The sequence below is a fragment of the Erpetoichthys calabaricus genome, chromosome 3 (assembly GCF_900747795.2).
Source record: "Erpetoichthys calabaricus chromosome 3, fErpCal1.3, whole genome shotgun sequence".
NCBI lineage: Eukaryota > Metazoa > Chordata > Cladistia > Polypteriformes > Polypteridae > Erpetoichthys > Erpetoichthys calabaricus.
Window position 1 is genome coordinate 53,230,568 of NC_041396.2, and position 24,139 is coordinate 53,254,706.

At 37.5% G+C, this 24,139-nt stretch overlaps 2 protein-coding genes across 5 annotated transcripts in view; one reads left to right on the forward strand and one right to left on the reverse strand.

Annotated features, from left to right (window-relative positions):
• LOC114648035 (intersectin-2-like) overlaps positions 1-24,139 on the forward strand; it is a 277,957-nt gene that overhangs the window by 126,869 nt on the left and 126,949 nt on the right. For all 4 annotated transcript variants that reach the window (XM_051925602.1, XM_028796817.2, XM_051925601.1 and 1 more), the window contains exons 10-13: positions 594-731; positions 11,469-11,563; positions 14,486-14,748; positions 22,210-22,359. In XM_051925602.1, coding sequence (XP_051781562.1) covers positions 594-731; positions 11,469-11,563; positions 14,486-14,748; positions 22,210-22,359 — 646 coding nt within the window. The remainder of the gene's footprint in view (positions 1-593; positions 732-11,468; positions 11,564-14,485; positions 14,749-22,209; positions 22,360-24,139) is intronic.
• fam228a (family with sequence similarity 228 member A) overlaps positions 1-24,139 on the reverse strand; it is a 218,345-nt gene that overhangs the window by 43,350 nt on the left and 150,856 nt on the right. The gene's annotated exons all lie outside the window — the stretch shown is intronic.

The window sequence follows — 24,139 nt, forward strand, 5'->3', positions numbered from 1 at the left end:
TGGAAAGAAAATCCAAAAAGAAACACTATTACTATTATTGTCCGACTATGACGTTGGATTGTGTCTTTCACCATGCTTTAAGATTTACCTCACAAAGGAGTCATTTTGAGATTATATCCCGTTTTGGCATCATTAGTAGTACTATTATTACTATCATTCTTATTTTTATATTTTATTTCATACTATTTTTTTTTGTTCATCATTACTATTATTATTTGTGTCATTATTATACCTTTGAGATTTAATAGAAATGTAATTTTTCATTCCAAAAAAAGTAATGCTTTTTACATGTTTTTTTTTTTTTTTGTAATGCAACACTAAAGAGGTTAATCCTCTTTCATGCAATGACAGGGACAATAGATATCAAAACAAAATGCACTTAAATCTCAAAGCTTAAGCTTTCTCATATTATTAATATTTTTAAGCATTAATTGGATTGTCATTTTGAACAGTCTATCTGTAAATATTGAGAGATTAAATTGTTGTCAGTGAATTTTTGACGTTTATAACCTACTTAGTCCAGTTCGCTATTTTGATATTTTTTCATAAAAAAATAAACATATTGATTGATGGTTTTTATGCTCTGAACCTAGGAACCTGGCTGATGTTGACAAAGATGGAAAGTTAAAGGCTGAGGAGTTTGTGTTAGCTATGCATCTGGTTGACATGGCTAAAAGTGGACAACCTCTTCCACTCTCCCTGCCTCCAGATCTTGTTCCTCCATCTTACAGGTATCTAATGAATTATTGGATTTACTATACTCTGTTTTGGCTTGTATGGAACTGGAACAGGGATGTTTGGGTGGGAAACAATGTTTACATTATGCATGTACAATATTTCCTGGCCACACCAGGACATTAATGTTGTGATTTTTAAGAAATGTCTGTGTAACCTTGGCTTTATGCTTTGGATCTCTGTCTTTCTGAAAAACAAATCTTCTCCCATGATAAAAGGAAATCCTATAAATTATAGTGATTCTATTTTACTGTATTCATTATACCCTCTCAAATTGTAGAAGTGTATCCCCACAGTATCCAACCATGCTACACGACGGGAGTGGTATGTTTTTGATAATGTTCAAACATGTTGTTTAGTCTGATGGCAGAAGGCTCACTTTTGGTCTTGTCAAACCATAAAGATGCCATTGGTGAAGCACCTGGGCAACAATTGTTGCAGGCGCAATCTCTCCTTTTTGAGTCACAGTAACTTGTAAATCCTTCAGACTGATCATAGGCCTCTTGGTGTTCTTCCTCAGTAGTCTTGTTATTACATAATCACTCAGTTTTTTTGGGTGGCCTGCTTTTGATGGATTTACAGCTGTGCCATAGTCTTTCCATTTCTTAAAAGGTTGATTTAGCTGTACTCCAAGGGATATTTAGTGACTTGCATGTTTTCCATATCCATTCCCTGACTTGTGTTTAACAATCAGTTTTTCACATATTTACTTCTAGTGTTCTTTTATTGATATTGTGTAGGTTAGTCAGTATACTGACTTACCACAAGTTGTACCTTCCAAATATGGGTGCATTATGCTAATTTTTCAATTAAATGTTAACTGAATAAATTGAAATATTACGTGTCATCTGTTTTCAGCTTGACCTTAAAGAGCCTTTTCTATTTATCAGTGTCTAAAAGACAAATGCACTATGATTCAATGTTGTATAACAATAAAATGTGAAAATTTTAAAGGGGATGCATACTTTATAAAGGCATTATGTGTATGAGGAGTATTCAGAAAGTCCCGAGTCTTTCAAGGAAGAAAAAAATCTGAGAACAGATTTTTTTCAACTACCTGAAAGCTTATTTATGCACAACTTTTGAACATGGTTACCATTAATACAATGCAGTATCACTAACCAATGAAATATTTCTGAGATTAAAAAAAAAAATGGTAAACAGTGTTTTGCAGACAGACTTGCTGCATCTGGCCTTGACTGGGGTCTTGAAGCCCACACTTTTGACTGATTTTTGGCTTCAGACCTGAAGAAGCAAAACTAGGCTTCATCTTCAGTTACTAAAAAAAAATACATTTCTGAAAGTTTGCAAGTAAGACTCAACATAAATTGACTTGACGTTGCTTCAGCTTTTCTATCAGCAGACGGAGCACCAAGCAGGCAGAAAGCTTGGAAAAAATTCAGGTCCATGACTTCCTGTGGAAATGGAAGAAAAAAACAATTTTTAAATGAAGTAATAATGGTATTCACCAGGAACATTGATATGAAAACCAGGAACGCTTGAAGAAGTCTGATGGCTCTGCACTTCCAGAATGCCCCTTGTACAGTATATGTATGTGCTTGTGTATGCACCAGAACCAACTGGGGGATGTCTGCTTGTATTAGAGAACCAAGCACTCATAAAAACATTTATTATTGTGTCATTTGAAACTTGTGGTGTTAAGGCAGTTGACATTAAGCTGATCCTACATCTTTCCGACAAACTGAAAGGAAGTGTGTTCTTTTTCTAACTGAATCATCCCTAGAAAGTGAAAACACAGGTGTCTGTGCCAGATGAGTCCTTACATACAAACAGTATGTAGTGTGTGTGTGTGTGTAAATATATATACAGTACTAGCAGAATACACGCGCTTCAGAGCGGCGAAGTACTGCTTTAAAATTTAAAATAATAAACTGAGGGAAAATATACCAATAATTATTTGTTAAAGATCTCTTTGTATACCATGTTGTCAGTTCGCCCCTCCGGTTGTAATATGACCAAGCTGTGTGCTGAGCTTACTCTTGAGCATGCAACGTATAGTTGGCCATGTGAAAAGCAAATCAAGAACAGCAAGACCGCGTCAGCTGCGGAGCTCAGCTCGGAGCGAAATGAAGTGAATGAAATGAGGTGAATGGGAGGGGAGATGATCACGTGACTCCTCCATCCCTCCACAAACACACAGACAGTCTCTCGGATCCCAACTCTCCTTTATATATAGATAAGTGTATCTGTATTTGATATATACACAAGATATTTGACAGTTTTGGTATCAGGTTGACAAAACACCTCCAAATTTGCTTTTCATTTCCTGAAGTGCTTAGGGTTGGTTTTCTTTTTTCTTGCTGATGCAATCAGTATAGGCTGTGGCTTCTCATGACACTGTACTGTAAGATGGTCAATAAAACAAATAAATGATGATGTTTGACTAGTGACTGCTGTTCATGTTTAAAAAAGAAAATAATTTTTTTGGCCCCTTGTTATTTATAAACCTTTCATTTTATAGTCTGGCCACATTTACCACCATAGGAATTTTTTTTTTTTTTTTTTTTAATTTTATTTATTAATTTTATTGTATATAATTCCATACAAATAGATTAATTTATAACAAAAAAGAATTGAAGACAAATCAAACCCCACCCTTGAGAAGGAGAGCTTAGCCAAAGGAGAATTGCTTAGGGCTTTTTAATAAGGCAACAATAAACAAAAGAAAGGAAGAAATATATATAGGTAAATAAAAAATGGAGAAGGGAAATAAATGCGGTAATAGTTATTTCTCTTAATCTAAAATAATATTGATTAGATCCTGCCAGGTTTTAAAAAAATTCTGTACAGATCCTCTAACTGAGAATTTGATTTTTTCCAATTTCAAATAATACAGTATAAAACATCGGTTTCCCACTGACTTATCAGAGGAGAGTTCGGATTCTTCCAATTTAACAAAATAAGTCTGCATGCCAAAAGTGTAGTGAATGCAATCACCGTTTGCTTGTCCTTTTCCACTTCAAGTCTGTCTGGAAGAACACCAAACACAGCTGTTAATGGGTTAGGAGGGATTGTGACCCCAAGGCTGTCTGAAAGGCACTTAAAAATTTTGGTCCAAAATGATGTTAGTTTGGTGCAGGCCAAAAAACATTTGACCCAGTGAGGCAGGAGCTTGGTTGCAGTGTTCGCAGGTTGGATCTTGCCCTGGAAACATTTTGGACAGTTTTAAGCGAGACAGATGAGCTCGATATATAATTTTTAGTTGAATAATTCTATGCTTTGCGCATATGGAGCTCGAGTGAATTCTCTGCAATGCTACCTTCCACTCCTTTTCTGATATATTGATTAACAGATCTTCTTCCCAATATCCTCTTGGGTCTTTGAAAGGTAGGGACTCTAATAAGATTTTATATAATGCGGAAATGGTGTTTAATTCCTCGAAATTGAGCAGTATTTTTTCCAGCATGGTGGAGGGTACGAGGTGAGGAAAATCGGGCAGTTTCTGTTTAACAAAATTTCTAATTTGAAAGATAGTGAAAGAAATGTGTAGCTGGGAGGTTACATTTGGAATGTAATTGTTCAAAAGATGCAAAAATGTTGTCTATATAAAGATCTCTGAGCATTTTAATCCCTAAACTTTTCCAGGTATTAAAAACTGGATATGTTTGCGAGGGTTGAAAGAGGTGATTCTCTTGCAGTGGTGCCACGGATAAAAGATTTTCCATCTTAAAATGCTTTCTAAGTTGGTTCCATATTCTGAGTGAGTAAAGCACAATAGGGTTATTAGTATATTTGCGATAACTTGCATTTATTGGAGCACAGAGCAGGGAGTATAAAGAAGTACTACAGGAGTTTACTTCTATTGCTAACCAAGCCTGTGTATGTTCATTTTTTTGTGTCCAGGTTTTTATGGTTTGTATGTTTGCTGCCCAGTAATAAAACTGAAAATTAGGTAAAGCCATGCCACCTTCTGCCTGAGGTCTTTGTAGGGTCACTCTTCGGATACGTGGGTATTTTGAGTTCCAAATGAATGAAGTTATTGTTGAATCTAATTGCTTAAAAAACGATTTATTGATATATATTGGAATGTTTTGAAATAAAAAAAGAAGTTTAGGAAGGATATTCATCTTAACAACGTTAATTCTTCCGGCTAGAGTGAGATGAACGGTTGACCATCTATGCAAGTCTTGCTTAATTTTTTCCATACAGACGGCAAAATTTTGTTGATAAACAGCTTTATGTTTACTTGTGATATTTACCCCATGGTATTTAAACTGATCTGCTATGGTAAAAGGTAGGGTGTCCAATCTAATATTATATGCTAATATTATATGGAAAGAGTATACTTTTATTCAGATTAATTCTGAGACCAGATATCTTTTGAAATTCTGTGAGTGCTGTTAAAACTGCAGGCACAGTGTTTTCTGGGTCTGATATATATAAAACCATATCATCTGCATATAGAGAAATTTTCTGTTCCAGTCCTTCTCTGATAATCCCCTTTATCTGATAAGAATTTCGACAGTGAACCACCAGTGGTTCAATGGCGATTGCAAACAGCAGTGGTGACAAGGGACATCCTTGTCTGGTACCACATTCTAGCTTAAAGTAGTCTGAACAAATGTTGTTAATACAAACTGAAGCTTCTGGATTGGTATACAGTAGTTTGATCCATACACAAATATTCGGGCCAAACCCAAATTTCTCCAATGCAGTGAAAAGGTAGTTACATTCAATCATATCAAATGCTTTTTCTGCGTCTAATGATAGTAATATCTCTGGGGTGTTTGATTTTGCTGGTGAATATATTACATTAAACAGGCGTCAAAGATTGGAAGATAGGTGTCGGCCTTTAATAAATCCAGTTTGATCCTGTGATATTACCGAGGGCAGCACTTTCTCCATCCTTCTAGCTAGAATTTTTGAGAGTATCTTAACATCATTATTCAGGAGTGAAATTGGTCTGTATGATGCACATTGCAAGAAGTCCTTATTTTGTTTAGGAAAGACGGTGATTAATGCTTGACGAAATGTTTGAGGTAGTATTTGGTTGTCTCTAGCTTCTGTAAATGTTGCCAATAAAAGGGGAGCTAGCTGAGTGGAGAATTTCTTATAAAATTCTACGGGGTAACCATCGGGGCCTGCTGATTTCCCGCTTTGAAGTGACTTTATAGCATCTGGTAATTCTGATAGCGTCAGAGGTTTATCCAGTTCCTCAGCACTTAAATAATCTATTTGTGGTGTCTGTAATGTATCCAGAAATGCATTAGATTATGTGTTGTCTTCTTTGAACTCTGTAGAATATAAGGATTTATAATAATCTCTAAATGTGAGCATTATATTTTTATGGTCAATGATTTCTTCTCCATTCGTGTTGGTGATTGCTGGTATTGCATTGCGAACTTCTTGTTTGTGAATTTGTTGAGCTAAAAGCTTATTAGCTTTTTCTCCGTGTTCATAGTAATGATGTCTTGACTTATAAATAAGTTGTTCAGTTTCTTTAGTTGTTAAGATGTTGAGTTCTGTATGCAGGGCCTGCCTTTTCCTGTGAAGAGCTTCACTTGGACGCCTGGCTTGTTCTTCATCTATTCTAGTAATTTCGCTTCTTAGCTCTGACACTTTCTTGGTTTCTAATTTATTTCTGTGGAAAAGATATGAAATAATCTGTCCTCTTAAGAAGGCCTTTGGAGTTTCCCAGAGTGTTCCTGCAGAAACCTCTGTGGGCGTGTTTGTCTCTAGGAAGAAGCTGATTTGTTTGGATATAAATTCTGTGCAGTTCTCGTCTGCAAATAGAAGAGGGTTAAGACGCCATCTACGAGGTGAGTGTGAGGGGCTTAATGATTTTAGCTCCAAGACTACAGGGGCATGGTCGGAGATAACAATTGTGTCGTATTTGCACGATTTAATTGTAGGCAGGAAATTATTATCTATAAAAATAATAATCAATTCTTGAGTAGCTATGATGCACTGGTGAGTAGAACGAATATGTTCTTGAGTTTGGGTTAAGAAACCTCCAGGGGTCTGATAAGTTGTGGTCAGTTAAAAACTGTGTAATTGTCTTTGCAGTGTTAGATGTCGTCCCCCCGTTACAGGAGTCCTATCTAAGAGTGGATTTAAAACACAATTAAAGTCCCCAGCCATTATAATTTTATGAGTGTTCACATTGGGAATGGATGCAAATAGATTTTGCATGAATTCCTTATCATCGACATTGGGTGCATAAACATTTATCAGAGTCATTTTACTGTTAAATAAGTTGCCCATGACCATCACATATCTCCCTTCAGGGTCCGATACTACATTTGATGCTACAAATGGAACTGTTCTGTGTATGAGAATTCCAACCCCTCTAGTTTTCTTTATAAAGCTAGAATGGAACATTTGGCCAGTCCAGTCTTTTTGTAGTCTGATCTGATCCTTGCTTAGTAAGTGGGTCTCCTGTAAAAATACTATTTTAGCATTTAAACCTGTTAGGTGAGAGCATACTTTCTTTCTCTTTAATTCGTGATTCAGGCCTTTAACATTCCAGCTCACAAAGTTAACTGTCCCATCATGGAGACATTGATTCTGAGTTTTTAATGTCATTTTATAGTCTTAACTGGTAGTGAGGCAGTTTTAATCTTTACTCTTTTAGGGCTAATTTTTTTTTTGTTTCTTTTCTCCCAGGGCTGAATATTTTTCCAAAAACTAACATTTTTTAAAAAAAGAACACAAAGCAATTGTTTAACATATCAAATCAACAAAAAATATTTACTTTTGACAAATGTTACTGTCTTGCATGTTGTATGAGCCTGCATACTCTATGATTTCACATACATATCACATACATTTTACACAGCAAAGTCTGATCTCGCTCAAAGCAGCCAATTTCAGTCATTGCCACATTGCACTCCTTACAATATGTGTTGCTTTGGTGCCTATTTTTCAATTGTCTGTTGCTGCACTTTCTCACATATATTGTTAGTGTGTACTGTAGAGAGACAAGTCACCCATTTGCCATCGTGCCATGCCACTGCCACCAAGTTTTCTGCCTGCATGAAAACCGTATTGTCACCTCTTTTCATCTTCTGAAACTTTATGAACTTTATGTATGGCATTATAGCCTGGCTCACCCCATGGGATTTGCTTCTATTTATTACAGAAGTGAATAAAACTTTGCAGCAGCACGTACCTAAGCCACCAGTGGACAAAACACGTTTGGACCAATGCTCCCTGAAGTTATATCACCAGTTCTGTCCCATCTCTATTTGTAATGCCACAGCGCGCTTCACCTCGTCTTTCGTTGTGGGTTTCCACTTTGAAAAACGAGAATGCGATGCAACCGCAGCCCGCGATTCAAAAAAAATCTCTGCCTACCTGTTTGTCTCGTCTGACAGTAGCTGAAAAGCAGCATCAGGAGAGAGCAGCCTGAAGTAGAGCAGCTGGTGATCTGTCGTGTCCAACAGCAAGCCATGCCGTCTTGTAAACTCCGGTAGCCAGATCGGCTCTCAACGGATCAATGTCTGTGTATTTATCCCATGCGAACCTTGCCGTACATGCATCGGCTGCGCGAAGGCACTCAACTGGCAGCAGATCCGCTGGCGCGGCATCGGCTGGTGTCTGATCAGCTGATGCCTGCTTCTCATTCTCTTGCTCGATCTCCTGATCACTGCCAATAAAATCCGATTCTGAAAAATCAAGAGTCCGACTCCGCGATAATGCGCAAAACATCGTCTGCCGAGTGTTTTCTTTTCTGCACTTGCTTCGCTCCCTTTTCACATGTCGGTGCCATCTTGCCATTGTTTATATTTCGCAACTCATGCACACGCAAGGTTTAGTTGCCAAGTCAACGAGTCTAGCATTCCTCCAAGCACAGAGGGAATGCCTGTGATGTGACAGTGAGATTTGTCGCCATTAACAGCTGATTGTCGCCCCCTATCCCTGGATGTCGACTTTTGTCGACATTCGCCTTCAACCCCTCCTGTCGACAAAAGTTAACATCCGCCCTAAAAGAGTTAATTTCAAAATTCCCCATGAGTTATTGCATTTTAGCCTATTGTTGCATTGATATTTATAGTTATAAGGATTAGAAGAATAGATTAGATATAGCCTGCTCTCCTTCTCTCCCCCCTTTATCCCCCCACCCCGCCATTTTGCCTCCCCACATGTGGCTTGATCCCACTTAGTAATGTCCTAGTCCTCTGACATACAAAGAGACAGAGCATGTCCAAAACAAAACAAACCCCACCCCGCAGCGGCGTTTGAGAATTAAAACAAAGAGATATCTATTGCAGCCAAATTCTAAATTCTATCTGCCAAAAATATAATCATTAACAGTCTTTAAGCTTAAAATAATCTTCAGCAATTTTAAGATATTAAGATAATAAAAGAATGAACCCTGGGAATGATTTTAAAAAGTAGTCTAGGATAAACATAGTAAATCCTACTGTAATAGTAGAAATAGCAATAAACCAAGGATATGATGTTAAACAGTCTACTTTAAGGTAGTAAAAAAAAACAAAAAAAAACAAAACAAACCCTGCTTTACTTACTTCCACACACTCACGTCTATAACTGTAATTAAGACATAAACGTATAGTGTCCAAGTAAAGAAAAGGATGTATAATTATAATACCAGTCTCTTTAAAAGTGGATCCGACTGCAGATGATAGGTCCTTCCCATGCCTTGACAAAATACGGGTCCTTATTAAGTTTCAAAAGAGTGTCAGAAACAGCTTCTTTAGTTCCTTTTCAGCTTCCTCCTTGCTTGAAAATACATAATATTGGTCTTGAACTTCCACTTTCAGTTTGGCGGGATACAAGAAGCTGTATTTGATATCGGCTTTCTGTAGCAACTTTTTAATGTTAAAGTAGGCTGCGCGTTTTGCAGCTGTTAATGGTGAGAAGTCAGGGAAAATACGAATAAGATTATTTACAAATATAATCTCTTGCTTGTGTCTGAGAAGTGCCATCACATCAAGCTTACATTGTAATCGCTCAAAGCGGACAGTAAAAGACCTAGGTTTAAAGGTGCTTGATCTATATATGCGATAAGCTGCTGCAACCTCAGTGTCGAGTTTAAAATCATCTCCAATTATTTTAGAGAGTAATTCTACTGCAAATTTCACTGGGTTTGAGCTTTCTCATTTCTCAGGTATACCCTCAATTCTTATATTACTTCTTCTGCACCCATCTTCCAGGGCCGCAAGTCTGTCTCCGAGTTTTTTGCATTCGGAATTCGCAGCTGTAGCTTTTTTATCGGCGTTAGACGCCAATTGTTCTGCTGTTTCAACTCGAGCCGTGAGTGCCTGCTTAACGTCATCCAGCTGATCTGTCATGTCATTCATCTGGTTGGCAAGTTTTTTCAGTTTGGATCTATTTTCTTCGATGTGTTCCTCTAGTTTCTCCAACATGCATTTAAAGGTCATGTCAAAATGTTTAAATTGACGCGTTTCCTGGTCTTTGTTATCCTTCTAAGCTCATTCTTGTTATCCTTCTTGAGCTCATTATGGCCGTAGCCATGGCAGTGGCCAGTGTAGCGATCATCTCTTTCAGTTTGGACAGTTCGTTTCGGATTTCGTGCTCCGCGAGTAGAAATGCAGCAGGTGCTGCGGGCTCGCGATGAGTAGATGAGAGCACATCCTGCAGGACCTTTTCTAGTCTCGAATGATCCTCAGAAATCGGCGATCCATCGCGACCTGTATCACTTGCACCTTTGCTCCCATTTTCGCTCTCTACTGGAGATGATACAATGGAGCAGGGTCCCAGGAAATCTGCGCATTCGTCCGCCTGTTCCTGGTCAGTCTCTGCGAGGCTATACCTTGCACTTGGGCTGGATGTCTGTCCAGACTTTGATGCAGCTTTAAGTTTCTTTTCCGGTTCTTTCTGACTTTTCTTCTTGTTACTCATGCTTGCATAATGTAGTGGAAGTTCCTTGGTCGGGTTAAATACAGGATACCTCTAAATAATTTGAAGTACGTGGGAAAATAAAGCCGCTGCTAGCGGAGCTCTGCTTCAGACGTCCATCTCCTATAACGGACGAGACCACGGAATTTAATAAAAAAAAAAAAAAGATGTATTGATACTAGAAGTGACAGTGTGGTAATGTCATATAAATCTTCTAGACCACCTGTGGGCCTCTTCAGGAAAGTGCATTTACTTTAATCAATTCAGGTATTGAAATGAAGGCATGGAAGAAAACAGATTTTTTTACCACATTTTAACTTAATTCAACAAGAAAACAAATCCAGGTTTGCTGCAGAAATCTGTATTTTGTCAAAACATTACTTACTGAGTGCCTATACACACTTCAGCCACCATTTACATAGTTTTCATATTAATAACATTTGAGCTGTTGGACAGAAGGTGTTCAAGTGTAAGGAAATACCATGCTGTTTGAAGAAGTTCTGAATTTTTTTGTTAATTTTACTCACTAAGTACTTTATGGAGGTGGGCCAATATAGGGAGGTACTGTATATTGTCCCTGATTAACACTGATTAAAACTTTTTGAGTTCTGGGCTGGATTTCTCTTACTAATCTAAAACAAATCAAAAAAGAGCTCAACTAAACCAAAGACAAGGTTCAGCTTGAATTAGGTGATCTGAACATAGTTATGTCGGTATATACAGTAAATATACAGGTGTGAGAAATTAAGATATTAAATGGGCACCATATTTTATAGCAACTAAACCTTACATACCATATTTTTAGTGGTTAGCCTTTTTCCTGGCAGTTTTTTTGTATGGTATTGGTGCAGATTTGTTGCATTTATTCTATGTTCTGCTTTCTGTAGATTAGGAAAATGGGGTGATGCAATCAATGGAACAGTGTCCCCATATCAGGGAGTGACTGAGAATACCACAGAGCCATCGCAAAAAAAAAATGCAGGTATTGTATTTTCTTTCATGTCATACATTGTGTCTGAATATTTATTTACATTTTTGTGTTCCTCACACAATTACATCTTTGACCCTTATTTCCAAATATTTTTCTACTGATTATACAGTTATAGGGGACTACTTAACAGATTAAGCAGTTCAGATAACAGTGTTGGGGAATAACTTTATACCAAGGTAAAAGCATATTGACTCTGTATGAATGCTGTTTTTGATATCTTTTAATTTCTAGTAACTTAAATGTTTTGTCTCTCTGCCAGCACAAGATTGTTGGTGTTCCAGTGAATTTGCTAGTCTAGAACGTGTCTTTTTGTTTATGATCACATTTTTATTAACAATCAGATATCAAGTACAACCTTAGATCTATGAAAACACCATTATATTTTGGGAGAATTAAAACTCCCAAAAACATGATCACCCATCCATCAGTACCTATCCACACCCCACAAAGCACTTTAATGAACTATCTGTTGAATAAACAACCAGAGACTGCCTGGGCTTCCCTGAAAGAGTTAAGGCAAACATGCTCAGGCTCTTTAAAAGAGAAGGAAATGAGAAGTAAAAGAGAAAGTCAAATGCTGAGCGCTAGATCAGCCAGAGGGACACTGGAAATCTTACTCTGGATTAGCTTCACAGATTCTTTTTTCCTTTTGATACGGGAGCCAGATGCTCAAGTGATCTGTGGTGCAGAAAGTTACAGGTAAAAGTAAGCTATAAAAAAAAAAATAAGGAGGAGAATCAGGGACTTCCAATGAGAAGCTAATGCAGTTTTTACAGTAATTGTACCTTAACAGAGGAACCTCTGCTGAAAAACAGTGAAAGGGAGAGAGGAGGTCTAAGGAATAAGAATATTTGGAGCCTTAGAAGTATAGTACCATCTATCTGTCTCAGCCAGGTTTTTTATGGGTGTCCCCTTGGCCTGGTCCAGCCACTTGGGTCCTCAACAATGAGGATCCTTTGAGCTGGATCACCCTCTGGGAATCGTGCCACATGTCCGCAGTACTGTAACTGATGCTCCCTCATGATGCAGGTAATGTGCGTCATTCAGGACACCGTGAGCAACCGTTCATTCAACACATAGTCAAACCAGTGGTACCCATGGATTCTCCAAAGAGACACGGTACTGAAGGAGTCCAGTCTTCATCTCAGGTCACTGGAAAGCATCCATGTCTCACAGCCATATAGCAAGATAAGGAAGCATCAGGACTCTAAAGACTTGAACCTTCGTCCTTTTGCAAAGATATCAGGAGCGCAAAATGCACCTTTCCAGTGACTTCATGAACCCCCATGCTCTCTCAACCCATCTACTTCCTTCATAAGAGGAGTCACCAGATACAAGGTTGACACTTTGTCCACAGACAGACACACTGCTGTTGGCTCTGCCCAAGAGGTCATTAAAGGCCTGGATCTTGGCTTTTAGCCAGTATACTTGAAAGCCCAGACACTCACATTCCTTGCTCAGTCTCATAAGAGCACTGATCAGAGCCTCCATTGACTCCGTGAAGATCACAGCATCGTCAGCAGAGTCAAGGTCAGTGATCTTTCTTCACCAACAGATACCCCACAGCCGTTGGACCCCACAACCTTGCCCAACACCCAGTCAATGCTAGCACTGAACATAGTAGGAGCAAAAACACACCCCTGATGAACCCTGGAATCAACTGGGAAAAACGCAGAGGTTCTGTCTCCACTCTGCACAGCACTCACAATACAGTGTACAGGCCGAAGATCAGAAAATAGTTTGTAGTCAAGAAATTCTTCATAATTACAAGGGGCACATTAGAGAGAGCATCTGACTTAGTACAGATAAGGGAATATGGCAAAGGAGTTATTTCCCTTGATTTTCCATTCAAGCAATCTGCTTGGTCTGAAAACAAGCTTGAGTGCAATTAATTTGGGATTCAGTTTTTTCAGACAGTAAAGCCTTAAGCTCATTTGTATTATTAGCAAACATTAGTTCATACTCTTCATTGACCAGAGATGGGTGAGCCTTTTCTAAGGATATAAGTTTGGAATTCTGAGTAGTTTAGTATGAGCAAGATACAATGAAATGGAAACTGAGAAATTACAAATTAAACCTTTGGTAGCTTCCCAAATAGTACCAGCGTTGTCCATAGTACCCACATTTAATTTAAAAAAAATTCATCAAGTTTAGATGCACAAAAATGTATTACTAAAAAATGACATGTAAAATTTCTACCAAGGTGAGTATGTGCAGCTACAGTAAACCGAATTAAATAAGGCAGAACTTAACGAGGATTATTCGAGTATCAAGGAGGCAAGAGACTGCGAAAAAGAATATAGTCAATATGTAACTGTACATTAAGCCGAGGCAACAAATGAGTGTTTTTTGGCTGAGGGATGAAGTAGCCTGAAAGAATCTAATAAACTAAGATGTCAGTTTACATAAAGAGGAATTGGAAGGAGATGTGAGTGCAGTAATGGTGGATGGAGACTTAACTAGGACTGGATTCATCACAGCATTAGCATCAGTGCTAAGCATTAGCTCACAATCAGAATATTTGAGCAGGAAACTGGTTAAATTAGGAAAAACTGAGTGATGAAATTGGATGTGTTGATATGCAGAGATAAATGAGATCACATGTCAGTGCAGACTTAACATGAGCAAGTGAAATGAGATTGATCAAGATTATCTAAAACAAACCATTGCAAATGTCTAGCTAAAAGTCTTGCTATCAGTTTTGCATCTGAATTTATCAATGAGAAAGGTAAAAAATTAGAACAACCTATGGGATCTTTGACATGCTGTGATCATAGCAGAGTTTGTTGCAGGGTTCAGGTTGGATGAAGAAATAGTTAAGTTCATTATTCGCAGATATGATGATACGTGCCACATCCAGAGAATACTCAAGCTCTGTGTGCTTTCTTAATGTTAATATATTTCTGTATGCAGTTACATTTGAGGATAAAAGAAAGGAGAATTATGAACGTGGGAATGCTGAACTGGAGAAGCGGAGGCAGGCTCTGCAGGAGCAGCAGCAGCGTGAAGCAGAACGCCGTGCCCAGCAAGCACGTGAGGAACAAGAACGCAGAGATCGTGAGCAGCGTGAACTGGAAAGAAAAAGGCAGCTGGAACAGGAGCGCCGACTTGAGAAACAACGTGAAATTGAAAGGCAGAGAGAAGAGGATCGTTTGAGGGAGATAGAGCGCAGAGAAGTGAGTGTCTCATTATTACCATTTAAATTGTTTTATTACCACCATATACCCAAGATATATACAGTAGGTTTGTAGTTCTATCGGAAATTACTAAAACCATTGTTGATGGGATATTTACCTTCCAATTTTGTAGGTCAGTTGAACACATATCCTATTTTCATAGTTATACATCAATAGTACACATATGTGGTTTGAATCACCATGTATAGAAATTTAAGTTAAAAATGTTAATTATTAAAAAGCCGCTGAGGAGACGTGGTGTAAAAAAATTTTTTTTTTTTTTTGGGAAACTATCCCATGCGCGCCACTTAGTAGCTTGTGGTACTGTATTTTAAGGTTGAAACAGCTACTGCGTGTGCGATGCATACAATCAGATGTGCACCAAATACAATTGCATTCAACTGTATATCATTTCCTGTGAACAGAACATATTGCTTAGCAGTTTGATGTTACATACACAGTTGCACTCCACAGAAATGGATATTGGCAAGTTTATAAAAGTAGGCTATACATACTGTGAAGCAGCAGCACTAAGCACAGCACTACTTTGTAAAGGAAATGACATTCGTTAGCTAATTACTCACAGCTACTTACTAGCTCAGAGCCGGCTTTTTTTTCCCCACAAACTATGAAAGCAGTTCATTTTTCACATATTGATTGTATGTGAAGTTTGTGCACCCCAATGTGGATATGCTAATTTAATTCTCTGGTGTAAACCTGGCACACTTTCTTATCCACACCAATGGACTGTGGTACAGTATTTTACATGCACTGTAAAGGGTAAAATCTAATCGGGCCACTTTGTCACCATTTTATGGCAAAAGATATGCCCTTATTAAAATGAGATGACTTTTGCCTGGCCAAACTTGAATATCTGAATCAGATGCACTGGAAAACCTGGCACACTGTGTCATCCATTGCCCTATGCAAATTGAACTGTAATATTTAAAAGGCACAGCAAAGAGCTGAATAGAATTTCGCCGTTTTTGACGAAACGGACTTTTATATTAAATTGCATATGTTAAGAGGTTTATTTTGCATAGTGCAATGGATGTTCCAGTTTGCCAGGTTTTCCAACGGATTTGACTGATTTCAGAAGATCCATTACACAAGAGAAAAAAATATGTTGCCCAATATGCCTTTCTCAACAGATTTCCCTCTTAGTAATACATATGGTTAACGAGCTATCAACCACCAATACTTTATATACTCCTCCAAATACTTTCTTTAGTTTTCCTTCCACCTCTTGTCTCTCTTCCTCCCACCAGTTAAGCCTTTGGCAACAGCCATTCTGTCATATCTGGGCTTGCTAGTTATTTGATTGGAAATGGGTTTGAAAACTCCATTCTGGAATTACTTCCAGGTTGACTTCCTGCACATCTCTGGGGTTAGGAACACCCTCTGGAGCTCCTAGGGCTATCCTTTTATAACTCACAGTTGCAGACCTATAGTAGTTGTCCCTGAAGTTCTGAGCCCCAATTAATATTTAAAGTGCTATGTTACTCCTCACAGAGGCCTAATATATTACATAACAGGGCCACAAACAACCTAATGAGCCTTCTTTACGTCATCAGTCAAGTTGTCGTTGCATTATTTTTATCCTCCCTCAAATTCCTAGTACAGGGAATAGTTTTGTTGTTAGGAGACCTGGTATGTCTAAGTAACAGTATCTTAACCAGTACACTTTTTGATGAAGCATCTATTGGCATTTCTTCATCCCTGGACTAACCAAAATGGAAGGATGTTCTGGATTTGTCCAGGCCTGCTGTCATACAGGATGACTCATAAACACTCATATATTTATATGTGAAAGGTGCTCGAAAAAGTACATAATTATTTGGTGCTGTAAATCCTTCCATTTAAAAATTTTGGAAGCTTTATTTGTCCATTTGTATGCAGTATTCTACTATTGGCCGTCAAGTGGCATGTGTAAGAACATTGTAGGAGGGATTCTTGGATATATGTGTATTAACAAATTTTTTCACAAATGTAGTTTTCACAAATCCTTAAATGAATCACATCCGAGCCTATGTTTTTTATGTCATTTATAATAAGATAAGGATACTGCCTAGTATACTGTATCCTTAAAGAATGCTTTTAAGAATTGTGTACCTCTTCATGTTTATATTCTTATTTTTAAGTAAAACTAAAACTAAAACAAGAACAGCACTACTCGTGAATAATTAATATACAGTATATGAGTAGGTAATCTATGCATTCTGTTAAAATTTTGAAAAATATACAGGTCATCACAAATCTATGATGAATGAATGGATCCTATTATTTAGTGATTTTACATCTCTTAACTGCATTCCTCTTTTATATTACTATATCCATTTTATATATATATATATATATATATATATATATATATATATATATATATAGTGATCCCTCGCTATATCGCGCTTCGCCTTTCGCGGCTTCACTCCATCGCGGATTTTATATGTAAGCATATTTAAATATATATCGCAGATTTTTTGCTGCTTCGCGGGTTTCTGCGGACAATGGGTCTTTTAATTTCTGGTACATGCTTCCTCAGTTGGTTTGCCCAGTTGATTTCATACAAGGGACGCTATTGGCAGATGGCTGAGAAGCTACCCAACTTACTTTCTCTCTCTCTCTCTTGTGCTGACATAGGGGGGTGTGAGCAGGGGGGGCTGTTCGCACACCTAGACGATAGGGACGTTGCTACATTCTGTGTGCAGCTGCTTCCTGAAGGACATGCTGCACGGTGCTTTGCATACTTAAAAGCTCAAAGGGCACATATTGATTTTTGACTTTGTTTTTCTCTGGCTCTCTCTCTCTTCCTGCTCCTCACGGAGGGGATGTGAGCTGCCGCCTTCAACAGCTTTGTACCGGCGGTGCTTCGCATACTTAAAACAGCCCTATTTGATTTGTTTGCTTTTCTCTCTCTGACGCGCACTCCGTTGAAGAGGAAGATATGTTTGCATTCTTTTAATTGTGAGACAGAACTGTCATCTCTGTCTTGTCATGGAGCACAGTTTAAACTTTAGAAAAAGAGACAAATGTTTGTTTGCAGTGTTTGAATAACGTTCCTTTCTCTCTACAACCTCCTGTGTTTCTGCGCAAATCTGTGACCCAAGCATGACAATATAAAAATAACCATATAAACATATGGTTTCTACTTCGCGGATTTTCTTATTTCGCGGGTGGCTCTGGAACGCAACCCCCGCGATGGAGGAGGGATTACTGTATATATATATATAAAATTTTTTTGGCCCGCTTTAGTAATGGTTTTCTTTTATCCTGTAAAAGCTCTTACTGAAAGAAATGTATATCATATTCTTGGCTGTTCAATTTTAAGATAATTTTTGGACGTTGTGTTGGTTATGTTTGCTGTCACAAAATCATTAATTGGATACAAATTTTACACACTTCATACATTTTGTTCAATCATGCTTGGAGACTAATTAATCTTGAAGTGACAAATACCATAAATGGTAATATAACGTTAAGAAGCACACAGCCTAAACTAGCTAAAAGGTACTAATTTTGATGTTTCAGTCTGCTCAATTAATCATTGTGGTTATTTTTGCTTAATAGCTGGTAGAAGTTACTTTCTTTACAATAAAAAATATACTGCTCTTCCTTTCATTTTTTTAATAAAATTAGCTGTTTTGTTTTACAGATTTTGAAAAATTAGGAAAAGTTACTAAAATTGGATGGCGTAGGGAGTACTATATAAAATGCTCCTAAAAACCTTGTCCATAATCACCAATGATAAGGACCATGTTGCCAAATTTGAAAAGAGACTCTGTCATTGTTTTGTCTTGGTAGAGTATTATATTGTTCTACTTTATCCTTTTGTATTATTAATATGTAGCCTTTGTAAAAATGCCTCAAATCTCACATGCTTACAACTATTTATCAGGTATTGTACCATATAACTTCTCCCCACCTTCCCTTCTACGTGTATAACCTCAGGTAATTTGGTATAGTAAAAGGCAAGCAGGAGTTAAGTTACACTTTAAATAATGTATTATTGATGATATTCTTAAATAATTACAATATACAAAGTACATTTGAATATTGGCAACCATACAACCTGATAAATGGTGGTGTGTAGGTTCAGGCGACACACAGACTTGTTAGTTACTTAAAATGTCTCTAGTTAGCTTTCTTCAGAACAGGCCGCATGCCTGTCTCAATATGGCTGCCAAACTGTGCTCTTCATTGTGGTGTCCTTTTCAGTTCATGGTGTGAGATGGTCTTTCATCAGTTTGGTGAGAGAGAGAGAGGGCTGGGTAAAGCAAGCAAATTTAAACGTTTTCTGTTTAACCCCTACAGCCAATAGGGCATCATAGTACTTAAAAATCTTTTGATACAAGCCAATGCCAAACAGCCATACTTCAGATCAATGGGGCAGAGAACATCTTCACACCTGCCACCAAAACCATATGTTAAGGTAAAGCTTTGCTGTTAGGTAGCCTGGCTTTCCTGTGGGGGTTGACTGGGAGTCCTACAGAGAAATATTAGCCAAACTTGTTTGAGCCACTTCCCCCAACCCTGTCGTAAAATTACAAAGAGACTCATTCCTAAAAGGGGGGAAGGGGTTCTTAAACCAGCAAACCATTGCTGTTATTATCTATAATGTAACACTAATATTACATTGCTTTGTCTAAGTTGCAAATAAAGACATACAAAATATTTATCAACTTGTATGCAAAATTTCACATCACAACAGTCATTAACACTAGAATTACCAGAGCCTATGAAAAAACTCGTAGATCCGTCCCACCTTAAATAGCTTCTTAAATCCGTTTGCACCTCTCCGCCATCGCCTTTTATCTTCTAATTGTGCAGATAAAGATAAGCTGCAAGCAGCTGGCTATTCCATCCCCCCACCGACTTAGAACGTGCATGAACTTCTCCCAGCTCATGCCTTGATTGATTATCTGGGAGTGAAGTAGAGTTTTAGAGTGGAAATAATAGATCGTTATTTGGAACACACCCATTTCATGTGTGTTCCGTTTCTACAGTAATGTGTGTAAACACATTTTTAAAACAGAAACGTTTTTCATATTCTGGTAGTAAATGACAAAATGTAGGCATAAACTATATAATGTATGAAGCCTGAAGTCCAAATATCAAAAAAACACTTTCACGAAAGGTACAGATATAACAGAACAAGTGTGCTTTTATTCAGAAATATAACTGCAGAAAAAAAAAAACGGCCTTAGTGTGCGACATTGACACTCATTTACTACGACTGCCGCCGTGGCGCAACAGTATCAGTTGCTGACTGGGAATAAAAAGGTCACGAGTTCGATCCTGCACGATTACCTTTTGAGAAGTGAACTGCTCTTATTTTTACTATTTTAGAATAAAAACAGCCGGTGTAATTTATGATATTTGTAAAGGTTAGCTTTGTTCTTGTTTTTTTTTATTCACTTTTCATTCTCTCAGTCGCGTTCAGGATTCTACCCTACCCTATCTGACACTGCTGTTTTCACATAAAGACGCGCTATAGCTCTGCAGTGTATCACGATACATACGACCGCGTGTTTTTTTTCCCCCAACCTTGCCAGTCCCCACATGTTGCTGTATGTTGTTTCTTTTGTACTCCAGGACATGCAGAGGAAAGCATAGTAAAGAGCAGTAACTTCAGCACTATATGCAATCATCAGACACTCCCCATCTGACACTGCTGTTTTCACATAAAGACTCGCTATAGCTCACCCAAGTAGTGCCCTTCCTACATTTACGACATGTGTACTTGTTGCAGTGTACACACCTCTCTGTGCTATGGTTCCTATTACACTGAACAAGCACCTGTAATTCATTATCTCAAAACACCACACATATTCACAGTAATTCCCACTTATGTCCACCACTCACACCCATGCCTCCAACCATACAGAACTGATTCCACATCAGAGAATTTCCAGTTCCAGCATAAATTCACACCCGATCTGATGCTGTTCGTTTTCAAATAATATTGCATTTAGTGCGATGATGTTTTCACATATATTGTCTTTCTTTCAGGTGTGTAATAGAAACCACAGCATAGAGAGAAGTGTGTACATTGTAACAGGTACACACATTGTAAATGTAGGAAAGACGATCCTTGCGTGTGTGTGAACTGTTAACATTTGAATCTGATGATTGCATATAGCGCTGTCTTTATTCAGAACATGCAGGTGGCCAGTTACTGTGTGCTAAAACATGCTGGCTGTGATCAACGCACATTTTAAAAAAAGAAACGGACAAATATATGTGACATTTTGAAGAAATCATTTTATGACGCGAATAGTACCAATCAGAAAACATCGTCGAAGTAATGCAATATTATTTGAAAACGAACAGTGTCAGATTGGGTGTGGTTTATACTGGCGCGGTTACTTATAAGCTGAATAAGCTCCTGTTCTGACTCTAAGTAAAAAAGCATGAATTAATCAACAGAAATAACTGCGATCGACATTTTAAACTTAATGATTTACAGTGCATACCAATTTATAAATTTTATGTCCGTTTGAGGCTACAAAGAAAAAAAAAAACACTTCCTTTCCAGCGGGGAATTGAACTCGAGTCTCTAAGGCACGGCAAGGCTGTTTTGCTCTGAGTCAGCAAATCTTAGCGTTACGCCACGGAAGGAGTCGTGGCAACTTTGAACCTTTTGTGAAAGTGTTTATTTGGTGTTTGGACGTCAGGCTTCACACATTCTATAGTTTATGCCCTGCATTTTGTAATATTTATTACTAAAATATGAAAAAGTTTGTTTTAACAAGGTGTTTACACAGATTACTGTAGAAACGGAACACACATGAAATGCGTGTGTTCCAAATAACATCTATTATTTCCAGTCTAAAACTCCAGCAGTTCAGTCACTCCCAGATAATCAAACAAGGCATGAGCTGGGAAAACTTAGTGAACGTTCTGGACAGTGGGGGATGGAATAGCCGGCTGCTTGCTACTCGTCTTAATCGGCACATTTAGAAGACAAAAGAGAGGTGAGAACGGTTTTAAGGTGGGCCGGATCTATGAGTTTTTTTTTGACTCTGGTAATTCTAGTGTTAAGTGAAAATGACTCCCTTCTCAACATCCAGTCATCTTTGTTTAGAAGCTCCATTTTCTGCACATTGCTGTACACTGCAAGAGTTGTAAAAAAAAGAGAGCCTCTGTTTAATTGTACTTGATCACCAAGTGGTGCCCTTTCATTTATCCCACTTCAACTTTTGAATTGTAAGGTAATTTTTTGCCCTTTTATTAGGCAACATAGAAGTTTTTCAAACTGCCATTTAAATTTATTAATATGTCATTTCTTAGAATATACATGTATTGACCTTTGTTGTAATGAACCACTGTATTTTTTTGTAAGTGTAGTGACATTCTGAAATATGTACAGACATAATTGTACAGACCTTTAATGAATTTAAAAATATTTTTTGATTGAGCAAAATTTTTTTTAATAATTACATTTTTTTTTTTGTCCTGAAGTCTGCAAAAAGGGAGCTTGAAAGGCAAAGGAAGCTTGAATGGGAGAAAAATCGGCGTCAGGAGTTACTAAACCAGAGGAACCGAGAACAGGAAAATATTGTTAGACTAAAAGCAAAGAAGAAGAGCCTGGAACTTGAACTAGAGGCAGTGGTCAGTTTATGTTTTCCTACTTTTTTGTTTTCATTTCTTTTCTATTGCATGCAACCTATTAATAATCTTTAGTTTTTTTTGTTACTGTGACCATTATTTATACATGTCCTTATTAATTGAAATTGTCAAATGTGCTAGTTAGGTCTATGTTTTATTTTGTGTATATAAATAAAATTAATAATATGCAAAACTGACTGACTGACTCATTCACTCCTCAACAAAAATGCTATTTCTCTATTTAGTTCAAAATCTGAAATTTGGAAGGATCATACATATAGGACACTAGGTATCCGGTAACAAAGGACATTTCATTATATCAGTATTTGGGGGTAAACCCTATCCTCCACTATAGAAAAACCAAACACTCCAAAATCGTAAAAACACTTTGGCTGATTTGAGTGAAATTTCTGTGAAGTACAGAATAAAGAAAATTAGCCAATACACATTTTTTTAATTTGTTTATACTTTTTTTTATTTATTGATAATTTATAATATTATGGTAATTTACATGCACTGCACTGATAAGGGGCTTTATGCAAACGAAAGACAGAGCAGTAGTCTTTGACAGGTCTTGCAAATAGCACCACTAACCAAAAGGGTTATCAGATCACTAAAAAGAGAGCAGTGTTCTGGATAGGAAAAAACAGACATGATCATGTTGTGAAATGGAAAGAGAAAGTTGCAAAGCTCAATGGTTAGCAAATGCTGTTTTTTTGCTGCTGACTACTGATACTTGTATAACTGGCTCTCATCTTGGTTATCTGTTCTGCTATGTCGACCACCAGCTCCTAGTCGCAACACTACAAACTATAAGAGGGACTGTGAACCTAATAGACTTCAATTTCGTCATTTAATTTCAGCAATACTCCAGTGTTGCTCTTAGATCATAACACTTTAATGTCTAATGGGGAACATCAGCCTAACACATAAGGTGCTGGCACTTATGTATATCCAGAACAAGCACTACTTTCCATATACGTTCACATCTGTAGGCTTTAAAGGGGGACTACATTCAATTGATGAATAATATGAAAAGGAATACTGAAAGTGAATATTGTTACCGAATAAAAATTATAAATATCCAATAATGATAATATTATATGCTAAAATTTTACATTATTCCTACTTGCCTCCTGTAAATTTGTGTTTTGCAATGAGCCTCAACAAAAGCCAAGTGGCTAGGAAAAGCTAAGAGAAGCAGGAATTGATGTAATGTTTTAGTCATGGACAATTAAGTATAGCATGTTCAAGATTTAGCAGCTCCAGTAATCTAATATTATTACTACTTATTATTTGATTGACACCTTCATTTAAGATGACTTTATAACAGTTGAGATGCAGTTGATTACTAGGGATGAGCAAACACTGTGGAGTTGGCTTTACCGTGAGTTTAGCGAAATCACAGAAATGTTTGCGAACTCTGCAAAATACATTGAATTCAATTTGGAAAGAAAAACTGAACCAGTTTTCACTGGATTATAATGGTACAGTGGTGTTCTAAGTGTCTCTAAGGGCTAGGGAAGTGTCTGCCAACTATGTTAAACAGATTATTATGGCCAAAAATGTGATCTTAGCTGTGATACAGCAGTGGTAACCACTGAGGTACAGTGCCTTAAATAAAAAAGACACAAACTGATTAATTACCACAAACAAAATACAACAAATAGCCACAACCCAGCAAGAATAAAAAAAATTGTAATTATGCTCATAGAGTTCCAGTCTTGGAGCACACATTAGCTGTGTGGTGAAGCAGCAACATGAGAATGACTTGTTCCATTGT